Source organism: Cololabis saira, chromosome 3 (assembly GCF_033807715.1).
Source record: "Cololabis saira isolate AMF1-May2022 chromosome 3, fColSai1.1, whole genome shotgun sequence".
NCBI lineage: Eukaryota > Metazoa > Chordata > Actinopteri > Beloniformes > Belonidae > Cololabis > Cololabis saira.
In genome coordinates this window covers 54,420,997-54,443,298 of record NC_084589.1, presented here as the reverse complement: position 1 = coordinate 54,443,298, position 22,302 = coordinate 54,420,997, and the positions used below count along the sequence as shown (strand labels likewise).

The window sequence follows — 22,302 nt, the reverse complement described above, 5'->3', positions numbered from 1 at the left end:
ACACAAACACAAATCAAATTACAGATATTGTTCCATCATTTTGTTGTGAAAGAGCAACTAATTTACAATTTACATTACATTTACAATACAACATGTTAGTAAGACTATAACAAAAAACAATGCATCACATTTTTGGGTGTGGCAGCTGTCTGTGTGGGTGTCACCGGCGCACCCTGCTCACCCTGGACTCCCTGGACTCCCTGGACACCAGAGGTGTCTTCAGTATTCACATTCATTACTCAGGTAGAAGTATAGATACTAGAGTTTAAAAATACTCCTGTACAAGTTGAAATATCATCTCAAGTTTTTTACTCAAGTAAAAGTATAAAAGTACTGGTTTCAAAACTACTTAAAGTATAAAAGTAAAAGTAATGTAAGGGGGAAAAAAGCCATTGAAAATGAATGTATCTTAGTATAATGTAAATATATTAAAGAAGCATATATGTGTACTATTGAGCATTAACATGTGTTAATATAAATATATTAAAGAAGCATATATGTGTACTATTGAGCATTAACATGTGTTAATATAAATATATTAAAGAAGCATATATGTGTACTATTGAGCATTAACATGTGTTAATATAAATATATTAAAGAAGCATATATGTGTACTATTGAGCATTAACATGTGTTTCAGAGAGCAGCAGATATGATGACTAGTTGCCTATAAGTATTGTAATGGTGCAAAAAGTCAAACTTCATGTTCATGTTATCATTTATCCTAACCTTTATTGGAATGAACATCCAAGTTTAGTTGCAGGAATCTGAGGGAACGGATGTAAGAACAAAACTGGACAAGAACATCTGAAACAACCACAACCAAATTCACTCTATCCGGATGGAGCAATTTAACTGGATAGTTTTTTATTAAAGGCCCAAATGAAATAGAGTAACGAGGCTGTTTTTAAAATGTAAGGAGTAAAAAGTACAGATAATTGTGTGAAAATGTAAGGAGTAAAAAGTACAGATAATTGTGTGAAAATGTAAGGAGTAAAAGTAAAAAGTCATCTGAAAAATAATTACTCCAGTGAAGTATAGATAACCAAAATTTCTACTTAAGTAAGGTAACCAAGTATTTGTACTTCGTTACTTGACCCCTCTGCTGGACACCCGATGCTTTCAAGGACTTTGGTTCTTCAGGTTCTTCAGGTTCTGCTGATGTGACTGCAGTCACATCAGACGCTCCTATTTCAGTCTTTACTACAAATACTGTTGTTGTTTTCAGACTGTTTAAGTTTTAGTTTTAGTCTAGTCTTTGGGTCCAGCTATCATTTTAGTTTTTATTAGTTTTAGTCATGTTTATTCTCCTTTTAGTCGTGTCAAGTTTCAGTCGACTAAAAGTCTGAGCCTTTTAATCTTATTTTAGTCAGAATTGTCCATTTTACTCTATTTTTAGTCAAAGATTGTATTTATCCAAACCCATTTTACAATTCAAACAAGGTTATCTTATTATTATATTATTGTTACCTTATAGACTCTAGAATACATTAATTCCAGATGACTCTCATTTGAGTTTACAACATATTTATTTTTCCGCATTTCTCCCCATCTTTTTCTTTCCACGACACATTGGGTTTTATTTTCCACGTCTCTGTAGGAAAGTGGATCCAAAGATCTAAAGACTAAACCAGAGGAAACAACTGAAAACATGGACATTAAGGATCTTTGTTAGAACATTTTGTCTCGTTTTGGTCAACGAAAATGAAGGCACATTTTAGCAGAGTTTTTATCTTGTAATCTACATTTTAATCTGGTTTTTATTCCTCTACGATATTGCATTATATACTGTATTATCGTTATCGTCACATGACCAGTATTTTCGTTTTCCTCGGGTGATAAAGCTTCATTAAAGACAATATTTAGTCATAATTTTCATTGACGAAAGCAACTTTAACTACAAATGATGAATGCGGCTCAAATACAACGTCCGGTTTTCAAAATAATATTTCAAGTCAAAATAAACAGACAAAAAATTTTTATTTAAAAAGAAAAAAATATTTGATGTAATGAAAACGTGTTTAGTTTTTGATTGATTTGAAGTGTAGAAGTGTGTGAGTGTGTGTGGTTGTATGTCTGTGTGTCCCTGTGGTCACCTGTCTAGGTGTGTTCCTGACCCGACTAAAGCTGGGACCGAGTCCAGCAGACCTATGATCCTGATCAGGAGGATGGATGGATGATGGATGGATGATGGATGATGGATGGATGATGGATGATGGATGGATGATGGATGATGGATGATGGATGGATGATGGATGGATGGATGGATGGATGATGGATGATGGATGGATGATGGATGATGGATGGATGATGGATGATGGATGATGGATGGATGATGGATGATGGATGATGGATGATGGATGGATGATGGATGATGGATGGATGGATGATGATGGATGGATGATGGATGGATGGAGTTTTGTAACATCATGAGCTTTAATTTGAATTTCTCCTGATACACTTCAGAGTCCAAATGGAGGATCAGAAATCTGAAGACGGATCAATATCTTCCTCATTCAGCGTGGCGTCTGCAGCGAGTCACCGGTCCAAAGATCATCCTCCACTCTTCAGCACAGAACCAAAACCTCCAGAAAGACCGTAAGATGATTAACACTGTTGGATACAACGTTAAATCCAATGTGTCGGTCAGTTTTTAGACGTAATAAAAGCCTTGAGGCGTTTTTTTTTTTTTTTTTTTTTTTTAACTTCTTTTTATTGGGGTTTTGCATTTTTCAAAACATAAAGAAAATAGAAAATTAAAACTGCATGGTTTCTAACATAAACATTTTGATACAATAGAAACAAAGGCATTCAAACAAAAGAAAAAAAAAATCATTTTCTCCTACATGGGTCTTTCTTGTTAAAAGGTTGCCATATAGAGTAAAACATGTGTTCCTTCTCTCTTAATGAGTATTTTATTTTTTCCATCTCCAAGTATCGCGTTAAATTGTTCAACAAGGCTGCATGAGTTGGGGGTTTTTTCTGCTTCCAATTAAGCAGTATCAATCGTCTTGCTAATAATGTTACAAACCGAGTAATGTTGTTTTGGTTAGATGAGAGTTGTACAGTGATAGCTTTCACTCCAAACAATGCTAACAATGGATCCGGTAGAATCGGTTTTTGTAAGACCACAGATAGAGTTTGGAATATCCTATTTCAATAATCAACAATTTGTGGGCATTTCCAGAACATATGTGCTAGAGAAGCTGGACCCTGTCCACACCTGTCGCAGGATGGACTCACTGAAGAAAACATCTTAGAAAGCTTCAGTTTGGACAGATGCAGTCTGTGTAGTATTTTAAATGGCAGAAGTCCATGTCTTATGCATACAGATGAGGAGTGCACATTGTCTTGGGCTTTTGTCCATTGGTTGTCTGAGATTTCCACACCTAGATCCTCCTGCCAGGCTTCCTTTAGATGATCCAGTGTAGCTGTACAGTCTATTTGAAACAGAGTGTAGTGTATTTTGGATATTGATCCTTTTTTCAAGGGATCAGAATGTTTTTTTTAACAAAGCTACGGATTTGCAAATATTTGAAAAAGTCTCTATTATGTAAATTAAATTTCTCCTGCAGCCGTTGAAATGAAGGAAACATTTTTTAATATATAAATCTTTTAAGGTGTGTATCCCGCTGTGGTACCATTGACTAAATGTTGAATCAATGAGAAGTGGTCTGAGTGTATGATTATTAATCAGCGGAGTCAGAACGGAGCCTTCCTTTAACCCAAAATGTCTTCCAATCTGAGACCAAATTTTTAATGAATGTGAAACTACTACATTTCTGACTTTCAAGTTAGAGATAGGTAGAGGTGAGTAGACCATTGCCTGTAATGAAGAGAGATGACAGCTATGATTTTCCATCCTTGACCAATCAGCCCCCTGTGGTTGGCACCAAAAAGACATAGATCTTAAATTGCATGACCAGTAGTATAACCAAAAGCATGGCATTCCCATCCCTCCTAGCCTTTTTGATCTTTGTAAGAACACTTTTCTAATTCTGGGAGTTTTCCATTCCAAATGTAATTGGACATTAAAGATTCTAGTTTCTTAAAAAAATGATGTATTTATTAGGATAGGGATACACTGAAATAAAAATAAAAATTTAGGTAAAATATTCATTCTAATAACATTTATGCGTCCTGCTAATGAGACCGTGTTCTTAGCCCACCTTTTGAGATTATTTTCTGTTTCTTCGTAGAGTTTCAAAAAATTATGTTTAAAAAGATGTGAAAATTCCTGACTAATATTGATCCCAGATATTTAAAATGATTAGAAGTTGCAAATGGGTAAGAACTGAAATTGTGTAAATTTTGTTTTACTTCTGAATTAATGGGAAACAATATGGGTCTTTCAGGGTCTTTGATGTACAGTAATAAATCATCTGCATATAAAGATACTTTGTGCTCTGTTCCTGCTCTTCTCACTCCTGAATATTCCTTTGCTGTTCGTAAAGAAATGGCCAGAGGCTCTATGGCGAGCGCAAACAATAACGGTGATAAGGGGCAGCCCTGCCTAGTAGAGCGGCCTAGAGGAAAGAAGCCAGAACACACATAGTTTGTCCGTACTGAGGCATGTGGCTTAGCATAAAGTAATTTTATCAAAGCGATAAACTGAGGGCCGAATCCAAATCTTGACAGGGTCGAAAAGAGGTAGTCATATTCGACCCTGTCAAAGGCCTTCTCTGCATCTAAAGAAAGCAATATTTCTGAGGTTTTAGAATCTGTAGTTTGTGTATAAATTATATTTATCAATCTCCTAATGTTAAAGAATAATTGTCGGTATTTTATGAATCCTGTCTGGTCATGAGAGATTACTGTTGGCAAAGTTGTTTCTAAGCGTAGTGCAAGAATCTTAGCCAATATTTTATAATCTACATTCAGCAAGTTTATGGGCCTATATGATCCTGGTTCTAGAGGGTCTTTATTTTGTTTATGAATTAAATAAATACTTGCCTGATAAAAAGTAGGTGGCAAACAGCCTTTAGCTAATGCTTCATTGAAAACTGCTAATAATATTGGCGAAAGTTGACCCTTTAAAAGCTTTATAAAACTCAGAGGTATAGCCGTCAAGCCCAGGAGTTTTGGAATTTTGCATTTTATGAATTGCCTGTTCTATCTCTTCTTTTGTTATGAGTCTATCCAATTGTTCTTTATCATCTGCACTAATTTTGGGGATACTAATGTTTTCTAGAAAATTGTCTATTAATAATTGATCACCCTTAGATTCTGATGTATATAGTTTGGTGTAAAAGGTTTTAAAGGTATCATTAATTTCTTTCGGATTTATAGTATTTTGTCCCGTATCGGTACGTATTTCAGTAATTGATCTTGATGCCGCTTGTTCTTTTATTTGATGTGCCAATATCCTGCCAGCTTTTTCTCCATGTTCATAATATTTATGTTTTGTTTTTTTTTGTCCAGTTGTCTCTTTGGTATAAAGTAAACTGAGTTCTGTTTGGAGTGCTAGCTTTCTTTTATGTAAATCTGTAGAGGTGCGAGTTGAATATTGGTTGTCAATGTCTTTTATTTCCTCAATTATTTTAGCTTCCTTTTGTTTTTGTTGTTTGCTTACCAGATTAGACCATGAAATTATATGTCCTCGAATATACGCCTTTAGTGCCTCCCATAACGTGGATCTTGAAGTTTCTGCATTATCATTTATAGACAAGTACAGATCTATTTGGCTTTTAATTTCCTCCATTGCCTTCTTGTCAGAGAGTAAATTATTATTGAATCGCGAGGATTTTGGCATTTGCTTATCTCCAAAAGCTAATAGTAGGGTAACCGGGCTATGGTCAGACAGTACTATTGCTTCATAGTCACACTTTCTAATTCATGGTAGAAGCTCACAGTCTATTAAAAAAAATCTATTCTTGAATAAGAATGGTGGACTGGAGAGAAATATGAATATTGTCGACTGTTAGGGTATAAAGTTCTCCATGGGTCTGTTAATTTGTATGTTTTAATGAATGTCTGAATATATTTAGCTGATTTGGAGATGTTTGTGGGTTTATTTGATGATCTGTCCAAACTAGGATCTAACGGTAAATTGAAGTCTCCACCAATTATGAGCTGGTGGGAGTCTAAATTTGGTAATATTGCGAAAAAAGATTTGATAAATTGTTCATCATCCACATTAGGAGCATATATATTTGCCAGTGTAATTGGATTATTGTAAAGAGTCCCTGTTACAATGACAAATCTACCATGGGGATCCGAAATCGTTTTTGTCGCTATAAATGGTATAGTTTTTTTAATCAATATTGCTGTGCCTCTACTTTTCACATTGAAATTAGAATGAAATGACTGCCCTACCCATTTGCAATTAAATCTTTTGTGATCTTGATTCTTTAAATGTGTTTCTTGTAGGAAACCAATATCTGTTCCTAATCTTTTAAGGTGGGCTAATATATTATTACGTTTGATGACACCATTAAGTCCCTTACAATTCCATGAAATAAATTTGATCAAATTTTGAGATACTGTTTTTACAGATTGACCATGTTTTCCTGCCATGACCTTTCCTTCAGAGTAATAACAGACAAACCCATTGTATTGTGTTTTCCACATGACCCCCACTTAAAATAAGAAAATGTGACAAAACAAAACGAAAACCCCTTGAAACAAAACCTGAACCTCTCTCTATCTTCACCTGAACAAAAGACAGAGAGATAACCTAGAAAAAAAACAAGTTTTGGCCACTTAAACTTCCATAAGAAAAAGGACATTTGACTTACCACTAAGCTCCTTTTAAGTTCTTATATTATTCCTTCTGGACCACATTGATCCTTCTTGAAACTGATAACTTAAAATTTAGATCTTGCATTTTGCATTTTAAAGTAACAGTTCAAAATGAAATTTAACTCCCTTCTCCCAAAATTATTTGTAGCATAAAATAATAGAAAAATAAGTAAATAAGATGAATGAGTAAAGAAATATTTACCTTAATTGACCATTCAAAAGTAGGATTTGGTGGTGGTAGAGGGAAAAAATACAAATAAAAATAATCAAATCATATTATGTGTACAGCCGACGTACAATCAGACCTGTCGTTTGAGAGAGAGTTTCTGCTGTTTTCTCTAGCTGCTCTGATTTCCAGCTCGGAAATTTCAGACTATGTTTGTGGATTGAACTGTTCTAATGGTGACCCATTCCATTTCAGAAAGATCAGGTTTGAAAGTCTGGTAACAGCAAGGGAGTTCCTTCTGTCTGTAAGAATGTTGTTCATACAGCTGAAGGTACGCTCACATTCACTGGTAGACACAGCAATGGTATGGACAGCTTTCAGCAGAGGCTTCAGAGCTGCTGGTGTCCGGGATCCCCTCAGCTCCTTGTATTCCCCAAATCCTTGAATACTTCTCCTCCTCTCCACTTTTAAAGAAAGATTAAAATATCTTATTCTTTGCGTTCTTTCTATTGCTTTCTGGCACACTCGACTCGCGGGACCTCCGTAAACTGATTTATGGTTCCGTGTTACACCAACGCAGAGCCTACGCTGTAGGGTACGCGGCGACGCGCAGGTACGTTGCGCGTCGCTGCGTACCCTACGCCGTAGGCTCTGCGTCGATTTAGCGCGGAACCATAAATCAGGCTTTACGAGTGAACGTCTCACGAGGGGCAGTCGCGTTGTCATGGCGACGCCACTGTATAGCCAAATCGCAAGGAGAGAACAGAGTACTATGAGCTCATAAGAAGTCCTGGTACGCTGTAAAAAGTCCCGGTACAATAGAGGCTAATATTGAGAAGTGCGCGTACTCCGTACCGGTGCGTACCAGCCCACTTAAAGCACTGTATGTATCTGTATAACAGACTTCATAGTTGACCGTATAATTTTTCTTCACACTTTGTTAGACGGGTTCCAGAGAAATGATATCAAACTGTAATTGTATTTCATGCCATTCCAGTACAATCTTTAATCTGGATTCTAAACATCAACTATAGATCAAACAGGAAGAGAAGCCATGATGGAACATCAACATCTTCGTTATTCAGCGAGGCGTCTGCAGAGAGTCACCGGTCCAAAGATCATCCTCCACTCTTCAGCACAAAACTATGTCCTCCAAAAAGACCGTAAGATGATTAACACGGTTGGATATCACGTTAAATCCAATGTGTCGGTCAGTTTTTAGACCTAATAAAAGCCTTGAGGCCGTTTTTGTCTAGTTCTAGTCTCTACAGGTTCTATTTCTAGTCTCTACAGGTTCTAGTTCTAGTCTCTACAGGTTCTAGTTCTAGTCTCTACAGGTTCTAGTTCTAGTCTCTACAGGTTCTAGTTCTAGTCTCTACAGGTTCTAGTTCTAGTCTCTACAGGTTCTAGTTCTAGTCTCTACAGGTTCTAGTTCTAGTCTCTACAGGTTCTAGTTCTAGTCTCTACAGGTTCTAGTTCTAGTCTCTACAGGTTCTAGTTCTAGTCTCTACAGGTTCTAGTTCTAGTCTCTACACAGGTTCTACTAAGGTGTTTATAGCCTTTATGTTGTAGTTACAGACTGTATGTATCTGTATAACAGACTTCATAGTTGACCGTATTGTTTTTCCTTCAACACTTTGTTTGGGAGACGGTTCCAGAGAAATGATATCACACTGTAATTGTATTTTCTAGTACAATCTTTAATCTGGATTCTAAACATCAACTTTAGATCAATGCCGAGGTGGAGGAACCGAGATGGAACATCAACATCTTCCTCATTCAGCGAGGCGTCTGTAGCGAGTCACCGGTCCAAAGATCATCCTCCACTCTTCAGCACAGAACTATGTCCTCCAGAAAGGCCGTAAGATGATTAACACTGTTGGATACGACATCAAATTGAATGTGTCGGTCAGTTTTTAGAGGTAATAAAAGCCTTGAGGCCGTTTTTGTCCAGTTCTAGTCTCTACAGGTTCTACTAAGGTGTTTATAGCCTTTATGTTGCAGTTACAGACTGTATGTATCTGTTTAACAGACTTCATAATTTTTTTTTTTTTTTTTTTTTTTTTTTTTTCACCTTGTCTGCACACATATTATTGATTGATACCATGACGGTAGAAACCAAAAGTGTATATATGTGCATTATTACTATATGTAATATATACATATATATACGCACACATATGCGTACACATACATAAACATACACATACAAACCCAGTGTTTTTTTTTTTTTTTTTTTTTTTTTTTTTTTTTTTTTTTTTTTTTTTTTTTTTGGGGGGGGGAGGGGGTGGGGGGGGTGGTGACGACATCCACTGCCAATCCAGGAAGCAGGAACACACGGAGACACACGTCAAGCACTGGAAATCTGCAACAAAAAAAACCACAAACAAAGCACGAAACCGGCACGGAGCCAACCAAAACACGAACAGCAATCGACCTAAATCTTGAGATCTGATCGCAGTCTGAGCTAAGCTATCGCTACCGCTACCTAAACCCAAAAACTAGAGAGCCAGCATGCAGGTGAACAAGCCAGTGTGTATGTCTATGCGTGTGTGTGTGTATGTATATGATCATGCATGTGTGTGTGTGTGTGTGTGTGTGTGTGTGTGTATGCGTGTGACTAAATTACTATATGTGTGTGTGTGTGTGTGTGTGTGTGTGTGTGTGTGTGTGTGTGTGTGTGTGTGTGTGTGTGTATGTGTGTAATAAACCAAACAAAGCTCCACCTGAAGTGTATCTATAGTGGGGGAGGGGGGGGAGCAACCCCGCCACCCGTGAGACCAGAGGCCGACAAGGAAGAGCCCGGAACCCAGGCCACCGGCAACCCCACAGAGGGGAGAAGTAGGAGGGAGGCAACCCACCGCCTGCGAGGCCCCCCCCCCCCACCCGGCGGCGGCCGAGGGGGCCCGCGGGCGGGGCCCCCACGGCGCGGAAAGAAGCAGCCAGGGATCCCGCGGCGGCGGACCGCGACCCAGGCAATCCCCGGCCACCCGGTCCGGGCCGGACACGCGGCCAGGAGGCCCCCACCCTTCAGGCCAGCGACCCCCACCCGGCAGGGGGCCAGCCCGCCCGGAGAGACAGAGCCGCCCCGGCCGCCGACGCGGGCAGGCGCACCCGTCCCCCACGAAAGTGGCCCTCCAAGACCAGAGGGGCGCCCCGCCGTAGAGGCAGCGGGGGGGACCGGAGACGGGCCCGGAGAGAGGGAACCCCCCAACAAGGCGACACACGCGCAGGCCCGACAACGGAGGGCCCCAGACCCAGGCATCCCATTCATTCATCCATTCACCTATCCGATACCTATACTAATAATAATATAATATACTATACTATACATAATAATAATAATACTAATAATAATACTAATAATAATACTAATAATAATACTAATAATAATACTAATAATAATAACCATCTTTGTATAATATAATATTGATAAATTATTAAGTTTTTGATGTCCTGCCAATGGAGGCTCAAATCCTCCATGGCAGGACCCTTCCATACCGCATTCTCACCGACACAGACATACAATCACGCACCGTTTCCCCCTCCCCGGGGGGATCCAGCACCGCCAGAAGGCACCCCAGGCTGCACGGCGGGCCCCGCCAGGCCCGGGTAACCCGACCCACCCGTCCCAGGCCCAGGCCGGTGAGGGAACGCGGGTGATGTGGGACCCCCTCCCGCCCCTTGTGTTGAGTGCATGTGATTAATGCCATAAAAACAGGGAGGAGGGAGGGCCAAGTATGACACAGACCCCCCCCCCCCTCCCGAACTACGTGTCCTTGTCAAATGTATTTATTAAGTGTTGAATGTGCAGTGTCTATTTTGCTGTTAAAACCGTGAGGCGGGGAGTGCCGGGCCACGCGGGACAGTGCCCCCCACGACCCGGACCCCCCGCCTTCCGCCTATGTGCGTATGAATCGTGTAGGGGGGGCAAGAGGGGGAGCGGAGGCCGAAGCCAGGAGGCAGGACCAGCAAAGCCGGCCCTGATAAGACACCCGCGTCCCCCCACCGGCCGTCCAGCAGACGGGGGCCGGCCCCCCGAGCCGGGCGAGGGCCCCACCGTACCTCCAAGGGCGCCCCCGGCGCCGCCGGAGCCCCCAGACGGAGGAGGAAACGGTCCAACATCCTCCCATTCATACTGACAACATAAGACATAGATACCTGGGAATGGTGCCACCCCGCCGCCGCGCCCGCCCGTGCACCCCCCGGTCAGGGGAAGCCCGCTCCCCGGACCCGGCCCCACCCCCCCCCGAGGCCACCCCGGCGGACGCCCCAAGGGTCCCGGAGTCCCCACATCCGCAGGGGCACTTGGCCCCCGCCCAGCGACGGAGGACCAAGGCAGCAATGCCCCCCCAGCGCAGACAGCCACCCCCCACCCAGGCAGGGCCGGGCCCTCCGGGTGGGACCCCCACGTCCACGGCCCCGCCCCCCCCGGGAGGCCCGGAGACGCCCCAGCCACAGCCCCCCGCCCGAGCCCTCCCCAGCCACCCCCCCCCCACCGCCATGAGGTAACCCCCCCCACAGGCCCCCAAGGCCCCCACCGGCTAGGGACAGGGCCCCGCGGCCCCCCCCACCGCCCCCCAGGGGCCACCAGAGGCCCGCGCCCCAGACCCCCCAAGCCGACCCCCAACCCCAAGGGCTACGAGATCACCACCCCCCCGCCCCCACTAGGTAACGAAGCCAATAAACGGGGACCACAGAGAGTGCAATTCAGCCGAATGTTGTTCAGTGGAGGCAGACATTATCTCACTACTAATATGATCTGATAAAAGATTCCTAAAATGGTTGATACATAAACTGGATTTTTGTTTCCAATTTACTAAAATGGTTTTCTTTGCGATACATAAGGCAGTGAGAACCCGGTGTGTCCAATTAGGATCTATTTGAGTGTCTCCCAGGTGACCTAATATACATACCGTGGGGCATACTGGGATTCTGTGGTTGATCCATGTGGATAAATCCTCACAAATCTCCTTCCAGAACCTCTGTACTGGTGTACAGAACCATAAAGCATGCATATAATTATCTGGGGTGTTCTCTGTGCACTGTGAACAGATATTAGAGGTGACAAAGCCCATCTGGAACATCCTTTGTCCAGTATAATGTATTCTATGAAGAACTTTGTACTGTATAAGTTGTAGGTTTGGGTTTTTAGTCATAGTAAACGTATTTAAGCATATTTGTGACCAAGAAAACTGGTCGGTATTAAGAGAGAGATCCGCCTCCCACTTAGAGATCGGGAGAGAGACTGAATCGTCCAGTTTAGACACTAACCTGTAGAGTTTTGATAACAACTTTAAAGTGCTTAGATTCAATAAATCTATTATCTTAGCGGGAAGTTGTAAATCTAATTGGCTAATTTTGTATGTTTTATTTATTATTGCCTTAAGTTGTTGATACTCTAAAAATTTATTCCTGCTAACTCCGTATTGAACAATAAGTGTATTGAAAGGTACAAACTGTCCTCCTACAATTACGTGCTGTAAGTACCGTATTCCTTGATCTCTCCATTGAACGAAGTTAACCATCTTTTTATCATTTTTCACGATGTCTGGGTTGTTCCATATGGGTGTACGGTCACATGGAAAAAGTGAAATTTTAGCTATTTTAAGAAATTCCCACCAAGCTGATAAAGTTGTGCTAATATTAATGCTTTTGAAACATTGATGACGTTTGATACTTTGACTAATAAATGGTAACTCTGAGATTTCTAGTTCATTACAAAACACTTGCTCTGAGTCCAGCCATTGACTATCTAAAGGATGATCTTTTGACCATTTTACAATATACTGTAACTTACTGGCTATGAAGTAATACTGAAAATTAGGTAATTCTAAACCTCCATATTCTTTGGATTTTTGCAATGTCTTTAAACTAATACGTGGAGTTTTATTTTTCCACAGAAATTTTGATACATATGAGTCCAACGATTTAAACCAGGAAAGAGGGGGTTTGCATGGTATCATTGAGAAAAAATAATTTACTTTTGGTAAAACCATCATTTTAATGGTGGCTATTCTACCCATGAGCGAAATGGGGAGAGAGCTCCATCTGGAAAGATCATCTTCTATTTTCTTTATAAGCTGAACATGATTTAATTTTATTAACTCTGACAGCCTAGGGGAGATGTTTATGCCTAAATATCTAATGTTCCCTGATTGTAATTGAGTATTGGTTATATTCCTAAAATTGCAGTTAACACACAGAACAGTGGATTTAGACCAATTAATAGAATAATCAGACAGAGATGAAAATCCCTCTATAAGTGCAATTGTCTGTGATAGTGAAGATCGTGAGTTCTGGAGGAAGAGGAGTACGTCATCCGCATAAAGACTAATTTTGTGCTCTAATATTTTACATTGTATACCTTTAATATTTTGATTTTGTCTAATAGCTGCTGCTAAAGGTTCAATAAATATTGCAAATAATGAAGGAGAGAGAGGGCAACCCTGTCTAGTGCCTCTTTGCAAGGTAAAACTTGTAGAGATTTGATCATTTGTCCTTACACGTGCCTTGGGAGAGCTGTATAATATTTTTATCCAGTCAATGAAAGATTCGCCAAATCCAAATTTATGCAAAGTTGCCAATAGAAACTTCCAATTTACCTTATCAAATGCTTTTTCCGCGTCTAAGGATATAATAGTAGTCTCCTGTTTATTGATACTCGAATAGTCTATAATATTTAATAATCTGCGAATATTAGTAGACGAATGTCTACCTTTAATGAAGCCTGTTTGATCCGGATGTATAATAGAAGGGGTGACTCTTTTCAGACGTTCAGTAATGGCCTTGCTAATTATTTTAAGGTCTACATTTATCAATGAAATTGGGCGGTAGCTCGATGGGAGCAAGGGATCCTTGTCCGGTTTTAATAAAAGACTAATATTAGCAGAGTTCATATTTAAGGGTAAGCTTTTATTTTCCCTAGCATTTAGAATCATTTTATAAAATGTTGGTGCTAATATACTCCAGAATTCCTTGTAAAATTCAGCTGGGAAACCATCTGGGCCCGGAGCTTTATTATTGGGCATATGTTGAAGAGCTTCATGGAGTTCTCCTATTGAGAGCGGTGAGTCTAAATTCATAACCTGTTCCTGATGTAACTTCGGCAGATTAATGTCTCCAAGAAACTCATTAATGGATTGATCAGATGGTTCAATTTGTGACGAGTATAATTTATAGTAAAAGTCTCTAAAGACTGAATTTATTAAACAGGGGTCATGTGTAACTCCCCCTGACTGGTCCTTAATTGATGTTATGGTTGTTTTTTCTTTGTTTATTTTTAATTGATTGGCTAAGTATTTTCCCGATCTGTTAGCATGTGCAAAGTTTTCCAGGCGAAGCCTTTGTACTAGAAACTGCGTTTTTGCGTCAATTATTTTATTTAATTCTATTTTAGTTTTCCTTATTCTGTTAAGGATACGTTCGTCTGCAGAGGTCTGGAAGGCCTCCTCTAGCGTCTTTATTTCACACTCTAATTCTTTTGTTTTTAAGTTGTCTTTTTTTTTCTTATTTGAAGAAAAGGAAATTATTTTGCCTCGCATTACTGCTTTTCCTGCTTCCCATAGAACGCTCGCTGATATTTCCGGCTGGTCGTTATTTTGTAAAAATATATCCCATTCTTTCTTAAAAAAATTAATAAAGTCGGGGTCTTTGAGCAATGATGTATTAAATCTCCAAACTTTGGAGGATGATACGCTCCCCCTCTTCCCCAGAGTGAAAGAAACAGGTGCGTGATCGCTAATAATGATTGGGTGAATTTGTGATTCTGAGATATCTCTCATCAGAGAGCTACTGACTAAAAAATAATCTAACCTAGAATATGAGTGATGAACGGCTGAGAAAAAAGTGTAATTCCTAAGGGTTGGGTGTAGAGAGCGCCATGTATCGCAAAGACCCAGATCATTCATATATTGCTTAACAATACTTGCTGACTGCCAACTCCTGTGTCCGCCTGCATTACTGAGCCTGTCCACTCCAGGGTCCAGAACCATGTTGAAGTCTCCTCCGATGATGACTGTGTTGTCTAGGTGAGCAGAAAGTGAGGTGAAAAAAGAGTGAAAAAACGAGGAGTCATCAACATTTGGACCATATACATTAGAAATACATAAATTCAAGCTTTGAATTTGCAAGACTAAAATTAAATATCTACCCTCTGAGTCAATGTGAGTGTCCTTTACGGTGAAATTTACTCTTTTATTAATGAGAATTGCTACCCCTCTTTGTCTGGAGTTGTAACAGGCGCAGAAAACATGCGGAAATTGTGCCGTGGCCAATGCATCTACCGAAGCTTTAACTAAATGAGTTTCTTGCAGTAGGACAATGTCCGCCTGCAGAGTTTGTATGTGGTTAAGAAGTTTTAATCTCTTTGCCGTGTTCCCGGCTCCGTTTACGTTCCAGGTGACAAACTTTAATTTATCCATAATCCAATCATTGAAAGTAACATTATATGTAAGTGGTAATGTTGCATGAAAAGCTGTTGTATGTGTGTGTGCCATGTTATTCTAGATGTGTGAAATGTGTGTTTGTACCAATTTACCAAACCGAGAAAGAAAGTGCAGCAGAGTGGGACATAGAGGGAAAAAAGAAAAAAAAAGGGGAAAGGGAGTGAGGTGGGGGGGAGGGAGATAATTCTAAACATGATAGAAAAAGAAATAGAGAAAGTAAAAAAAAGAGAGAGAAAGGCAATCACCAGTGTGAGCCTATAACTTACCGAGACTAGCAGAGCAAGAATTATTAATACATTAATATATGCCGAGAATATTTTATGAAACTATATCTAATCTAATCACCAAGTGTTTATGTAACTATATCTAACCTAATCACCAGTTAGTAAGAAAGAAAGAGAGGAAAAGAAAGTAAATTTTGTACTCATCCTTTTTTAGAAGAGCCAGGGCGTGATGTTGGAGTCGCGGTACAGTTGTCCGTTCACGTACAGCTTGTCCACGGTGATGACAGCACGAGATCCCTCCGTCATGAACCTCCTCCGGACCGGGAAGAGGACTCGGCGACGGTCCAGGATCTCCCGGGGGAACTGGTCGTTCACGGAGAACGGCAATCCGCGTAGCTGTGGCCCCCTTCTTCTCACAAGCTCTTTGTCTTTATAGTGTTCGAATTTAGCAACAATGGGCCTGGGTCTCTGGGCTTCGGGTCTTCTTCCTCCTAGGCGATGGACGCGGTGAAACGTGATGGAGTTCGCCAGGTCTTCTGGAAGCTTCAGGTGGTTCCGGATGAAATCCTGGACGGATTGTTCAGGATCTTCATCAGGTTTTTCCGGGATCCCCGAGAACACCAAGTTGTCCCTCATGGAACGAGCTTGAAGGTCTAAAACGGCCTCTTTTAAAGATTTATTTTCATTTTGGAGTCGGCTAAAACCCTCTGACATGGATTTCATCGACTTCTTCAGATTGGTGTTTTCAGCCATCAATTTTTCCACCTGCTGGTTACCGTATTCCACAGCTTCTCTTAATGACTGGAATTCCTTGTGCAGGACTTCCACCAGGGATAAACGGGAGTCATGGGAGGCCAAGCGGGTGTCAATGGACCTCAGAATGTCCTCGGTGGAATTTCCTGGAGGAGAAATTGCTCCAGGGGAATCCTCAGGACGGCAACGCTTCGGCGTGGAGGAAGCGCCGGAGGACGCGCCCCCAGACTTCTTCACCATGACAAATCTCTCAAAATACTCGTCTATAGATGCGTCTAAAGATTCGCTTTGCTCCAGGTTGGGTTCGGAATTATATAATCTAACTATAACCTACCCTTTCGTTATTTTAAACTGAGAATATAATCGTTTTTAAAGCATTTATTGAAAACGAAAGTATTACCTCGCCATGTTGGATTCTGCTACCTCGTTCTCGCGATACTACCACATCTCGTGGTGCGTTCGCTGCTCAACAGACTTCATAATTGACCGTATCATTTTTCTTCACACTTTGTTAGACGGGTTCCAGTGAAATTATATCAAACTGTAATTGCATTTCATGCCATTCCAGTACAATCTTTAATCTGAATTTCAAACCGTCAACTATAGATCCAACTGGAGGGGCAGCCATGAGGGACTATCATCACCTTCCTCAATCAGCGAGGCGTCTGCAGCGAGTCACCGGTCCAAAGATCATCCTCCACTCTTCAGCACAGAACCAAAGCCTCCAGAAAGAACGTAAGATGATTAACACTGTTGGATATGATGTTAAATCCAATGTGTCGGTCAGTTTTTATCCGTAATAAAAGCCTTGAGGCTGCTTTTGTTACCATGGTGATGGATAGTTTGACAGAGTAGCTCAGACTGGCATCTCCATCAACCGTGGTGTTTTAGGATGTTATCTGTAGCCAGAGTTATAGATCAGGTGGAAGAATTCAATTTTCATTTCGATTTTATGTATATAGCATTTATTACAACAGGCCAGGATATCAGCAAGCACATAGCAGACATCCACACAGACACGCTGCTGCATTCTGGATCATCTGGAGGATATTCATCAATTACTGGAACATCCTGATAATAAGACATTACAGTAATCTGGTCTAGAAGATACAAACTCCTGAATTAGTGTTTCTGCATCACTCTGGGAGACGATGTTCCTCATCTGAGATGGAAAAACACTGTTTTACAAACCTGATTAATCTGATGTTTAAACCACAAATCCCTTCCTGAGGTGTTTGGGACCAATAATAACTTCTGTTTTATAAGAATTTAGAAATAACAAGTTGGTGAACCTCCAGTCCTTGATGTCCCTAAGACATGCCTGAAGTTTAACTAACGGTTCTGGTTCATCCAGCTTCATAGACAAATAGAGCTGCACATCATCAGCAAAGTGATGAACACTGATGCTGGTTCTGGATTAAACTGGATTAAACTACCCAAGACCCTAGAACTGAACCCTGCAGGACACCATAGACCCTAGAACTGAACCCTGCGGGACACCATAGACCCTAGAACTGAACCCTGCGGACACCGGTGGACCTGTAACAGAACTGTACCGAGCTGATAACATCAGGGACAATAGCTGAGGAGTAGATCTGGGGTATTCACAGACTTACCACTCACACAAACACACAATGATTAATACACCTACCTCATTCTTCAACGCCCCCCCCCCCCGCCCCGTATCATTGCCTGTATTAAGTTAGAAGCCTGTCCACATGTCACACACGTCAGACCAGCAAAATGACAGTTGGTGTATTTTCATGGAGGTCTAGACCCCTGCTGATGAGCTGCTCATCAGGGGCTGAAACCAACTGTTGAAGACTGTTGTTGTGTTTTCAGACGCAGAAGAAGCCCGGAGAAGCAGGAGATGTTGAAGGTGAGCTGTTACATGTGATCGACTTGGTCCAAAAGGTAGCAGATCATCCACCTGCATGAATAATAATGATAATAATACATTCTATTTGTGGTTTAAATGTGGGCGGGTCTGTACAGTCACTGATGTGTTTAGGGAGTTCCAGGGCTGAACTGTAAGAAACCGTAAGAAAAGAAAACAATCATAATAAAAAAGAAAAAAAAGTAAATAAAAAATTATATATATTTTTAATCAAATTATATTATATTATTAAAATATTATTTATTTATTTTTTTTCAAAATTAATATTGGATTATTTTACACAGACTTGACACAAAGCTGGTACATTAAAAGCCTCACACGGGGCACCATTTATGTTGTGCCACAAAGGGGGTGCTGATATCCGCGCGCGTATATCAGTGCAGGCTCGGTGGGGAACCGTTGGACTGTTTTTTTTGCAGTCTTTCAGGCTGATGCTTGCGGGTGAAACATTAACACCTTGTGGTCTTCCTCAGGCGTTTGAATCCAAAGCCATGACCTTCATGAATCAAGCTCTGAGGAAACACACCAAGGTCCTTTCTGCCAAACACAAGGAGCTGTTCGACGGAGACGAGGGTGAGGAAGAGCTTCAGGACTGTGACGATGAAACGAGCGAAGCAGCGCTGAAGATCGCTCTCCACGTCCTGAGGACCATGAACGAGGGGGAACACGTCCGAACCCTGGAGCAACGTAAGTCACCAGCTGGTTTTGTAGCTCTGGGCATCCATTCAAATGTCAAAAATCGATTCAATTCCAATTCTTAAGATTCAGAATCGATTATCAAGATTTGATAATCAGCAATCAGCTCCCAGAATGCTGATAGAACTGTTTTCAGAAACATCGTGGGACAGAATTACCAAACAGATCCATGTGCCTCATGGCTCTTCCCATAATTTTCTTTGTAAATTATTTACATGGAACATGGAAAGCTTCTCATCTTAAATATTACGTACAGCAAACTACACACAAAGCAGAACGAGTAAAGATCCTGCTGTAGATTATATCAAAATTGATCCCAATCCTTATTTTTGTCAAGTTAGCAAAAGTCAGACCTAATAGGTTTTCTGTACCAAGTCCACTTAGTCCACAACTTCTCCTTCTCCATTTTTAGAGAGAATGACAACTTTTCCATTTAGAAAACTTAATGTTTTCATGCCTTTAAACATATTTAAAGGCAAAAACATGCCGCCAGTTATTCTGGTGTCCAACAAAACATTCATTTTTTGGGCATAAACAAAAAGTACCAAAAGTTGTAATGTAATGATGACATTTTTTTTTAATCTTTAGACATACAAATCTATTTTTATGAATTAATATGAGAACCAATTTAGAATCGGAAAATCTATTTTCTTCAACACAGGCCTATTGTTTTGTCATATCCGACCGCTGAGAGGCCGCAGCTCAACATGGTTGTTGTTGGTGTTTCTCTGCCGTCAGGTCACTACGGAGAACTCCGGTTGTACCAGCAGGAACTAAAGTCCTTCTGGAGGATGAAACATTCCTGCTTGTTCGAGGCGATAAACTCCCAGCAGTTGCCGGTTCCTCTGAAGCAGATCTACACGGAGCTGTATCTGCTGGAGGGCGACGGCGGAGACGTCAACCTGGAGCACGAGGTCCGGCAGATCGAGGCGGCCTTCAGCCAGCAGAGCCTCATGGGAACTCTGATTCAGACCGAAGACCTCTTCAAGCCTTGCCCCAGACAGGGACCCCCGACCCGGACGGTTCTGACCCGGGGCATCGCCGGGATCGGCAAGACGGTGCTGGTGCAGAAGTTCCTGCTGGACTGGTCCGAGGACAAGGCCCACCAGGACTTCCAGCTGCTGTTCTCTCTGCCGTTCAGGGAGCTGAACCTTCTCCGACAGCGGAGATGCAGCTTCATGGAGCTGCTGCAGCAGTTCCACCCGAGCCTGAAGACTTCAGGGATCACAGACCTGGAGAAGTACCGGGTTCTGCTGGTTCTGGACGGGCTGGACGAGTGCAGGTTCCCCCTGAACTTCAACGGCGGGGAGAGGATCACCGACGCCTGCCATCCCGCCGCGGTGGAGGTTCTGCTGACCAACCTGATCTCCGGGAAGCTGCTGCCCGGCTTCTGCCTGTGGGTGACGACCCGCCCGGCGGCGGCTAACGGTCTCCCCCCGGCCTGCGTCCACCGCCTGACGGAGATACGGGGCTTCAACAACCGGCAGAAGGAGCAGTACTTCCTCAAGAAGATCCAAGGTTCGCTTTTAAGCTTCTTCTACTAGTTTTTAAGTGGTTTAATGTTCTTGGGCCTTCTTTTAGAGGGTCTGCATTGACGTCACTTCCCCACTGGACCACGCCCCCTTACTATGGACCCCCCCCCCCCCTTACTCTGGGCCACGCCCCCTTACCTGCACTGAGTGGCAAAAATGGCTGCAACTAGTGGAGAAGACGGGATAACAGCCGAAAGGCTGAGTGGCAGAAAGGCTGAGTGGCAGAAAGGCTGAGTGGCAGAAAGACTGAGTTGCAGAAAGACTGAGTGGCAGTGTAAACTTTCAGTTTGAGCAACTGGAAAACATCTAAAATGGGAAAGAGCTGTTGTCCCGATCGGTGCATCTCTAGCCAATATCCTCAGAAACTCCTAGCTGGCTCGCCAATATCCTCAGAAACTCCTAGCTGGCTCGCCAATATCCTCAGAAACTCCTGGCTGGCTCGCCAATATCCTCAGAAACTCCTGGCGGGGTCGCCAATATCGTCAGAAACTCCTAGCTGGCACGCCAATATCCTCAAAAACTCCTGGCTGGCTCGCCAATATCCTCAGAAACTCCTGGCTGGTTCGCCAATATCCTCAGAAACTCTTGGCTGGTTCGCCAATATCCTCAGAAACTCTTAAAACCACTCAGACCTGAAGCAGAACGCGTGTATGTTTCAGATCTCGAGCCGACTTTTCTGATTTTATTTTTTCAACATGATGCAAAGTTTGCATCACAATAGTTTCCGAGACACAGTAATTAAAAAAAGAGATGAGCCTCATCCATGTTTCACAGTAGCAACAGTCCTCTTTTCTCTTTTTTCCTTTTCGCTTCTTAGAACTTGTGAGAGCTGGTGTGACTCGTCAAAAAGCTCCAGGACATTATTTTGCATCTTTTCTATCATTTAAGTGTAATTTTTTGAGTTCAGTTCTATTTTTTTCTCTTCTAAAGATTATAAAGGGAATGCGCACAACGTCACAGATAGTCAGAAAGACTGAGTGTCAGAAAGACTGAGTGTCAGAAAGACTGAGTGTCAGAAAGACTGAGTGGCCGAAAGACTGAGTAGCCGAAAGACTGGGTGGCCAAAAGACTGGGTGGCCGAAAGACTGAGTGGCCAAAAGACTTAGCGGCAGCGTAAACTTTCAGTTTGAGCAACTGGAAAACATCTAAAATGGGAAAGAGCTGTTGTGCGATCGACTGTACTCATAGATTTAGCAAGAAATCCTTATCTTTTTACAAACTGCCGAAAAGTAAGCTTAAGAGAGACAAATGGATCGCTGCAATTCACAGAAACAACTGGATTCCAGGCACCGAAACGTGGATTTGCGGTTCCCATTTTGTATCAGGTAATGTTGGATTTTTGGGTAGCTAACGTTAAACGGTCAAATCATAAAGTTCAGTGTCCTCATCATTTTAATTTCTACAACAAATTCTGCCTTGAAGTAGGACCAAGCGTCAAGACTTTTGTAAGCCTTCAAGCTTTGCTTCGTGTATTTCCCCGGCGTAGAAATTAAGTACATATAAATATCGGGAAACTGGATTTGTGTCCAAATATTAATGTCCATGGACCACTGGTTCTTGGTAACTGTACCAAATATTAATGTCCATGGACCACTGGTTCTTGGTAACTGTACCAAATATTAATGTCCATGGACCACTGGTTCTTGGTAACTGTACCAAATATTAATGTCCATGGACCACTGGTTCTTGGTAACTGTACCAAATATTAATGTCCATGGACCACTGGTTCTTGGTAACTGTACCAAATATTAATGTCCATGGACCACTAGTTCTTGGTAACTGTACCAAATATTAATGTCCATGGACCACTGGTTCTTGGGGTAACTGTACCAAATATTAATGTCCA

The 22,302-nt window shown here is 41.7% G+C and overlaps 1 protein-coding gene across 5 annotated transcripts in view; it reads left to right on the top strand.

Moving 5' to 3' along the window:
- Positions 1 to 22,302, top strand: part of LOC133440532 (NLR family CARD domain-containing protein 3-like) — a 36,925-nt gene that overhangs the window by 822 nt on the left and 13,801 nt on the right. For 2 of the 5 annotated variants that reach the window (XM_061717810.1, XM_061717815.1), the window contains exons 2-9: positions 2,467 to 2,598; positions 7,942 to 8,070; positions 8,637 to 8,768; positions 16,398 to 16,628; positions 16,938 to 17,066; positions 18,174 to 18,210; positions 18,702 to 18,915; positions 19,663 to 20,442. In XM_061717810.1, the coding sequence (XP_061573794.1) occupies positions 2,474 to 2,598; positions 7,942 to 8,070; positions 8,637 to 8,768; positions 16,398 to 16,628; positions 16,938 to 17,066; positions 18,174 to 18,210; positions 18,702 to 18,915; positions 19,663 to 20,442 (1,777 nt within the window). In that variant the 5' untranslated portion in view covers positions 2,467 to 2,473. Of the gene's footprint in view, positions 1 to 2,466; positions 2,599 to 7,941; positions 8,071 to 8,636; positions 8,830 to 14,597; positions 16,230 to 16,397; positions 16,629 to 16,937; positions 17,067 to 18,173; positions 18,211 to 18,701; positions 18,916 to 19,662; positions 20,443 to 22,302 lie in introns of those variants that run through there. The other 3 variants (XM_061717811.1, XM_061717814.1, XM_061717816.1) reach the window with 3 other exon arrangements.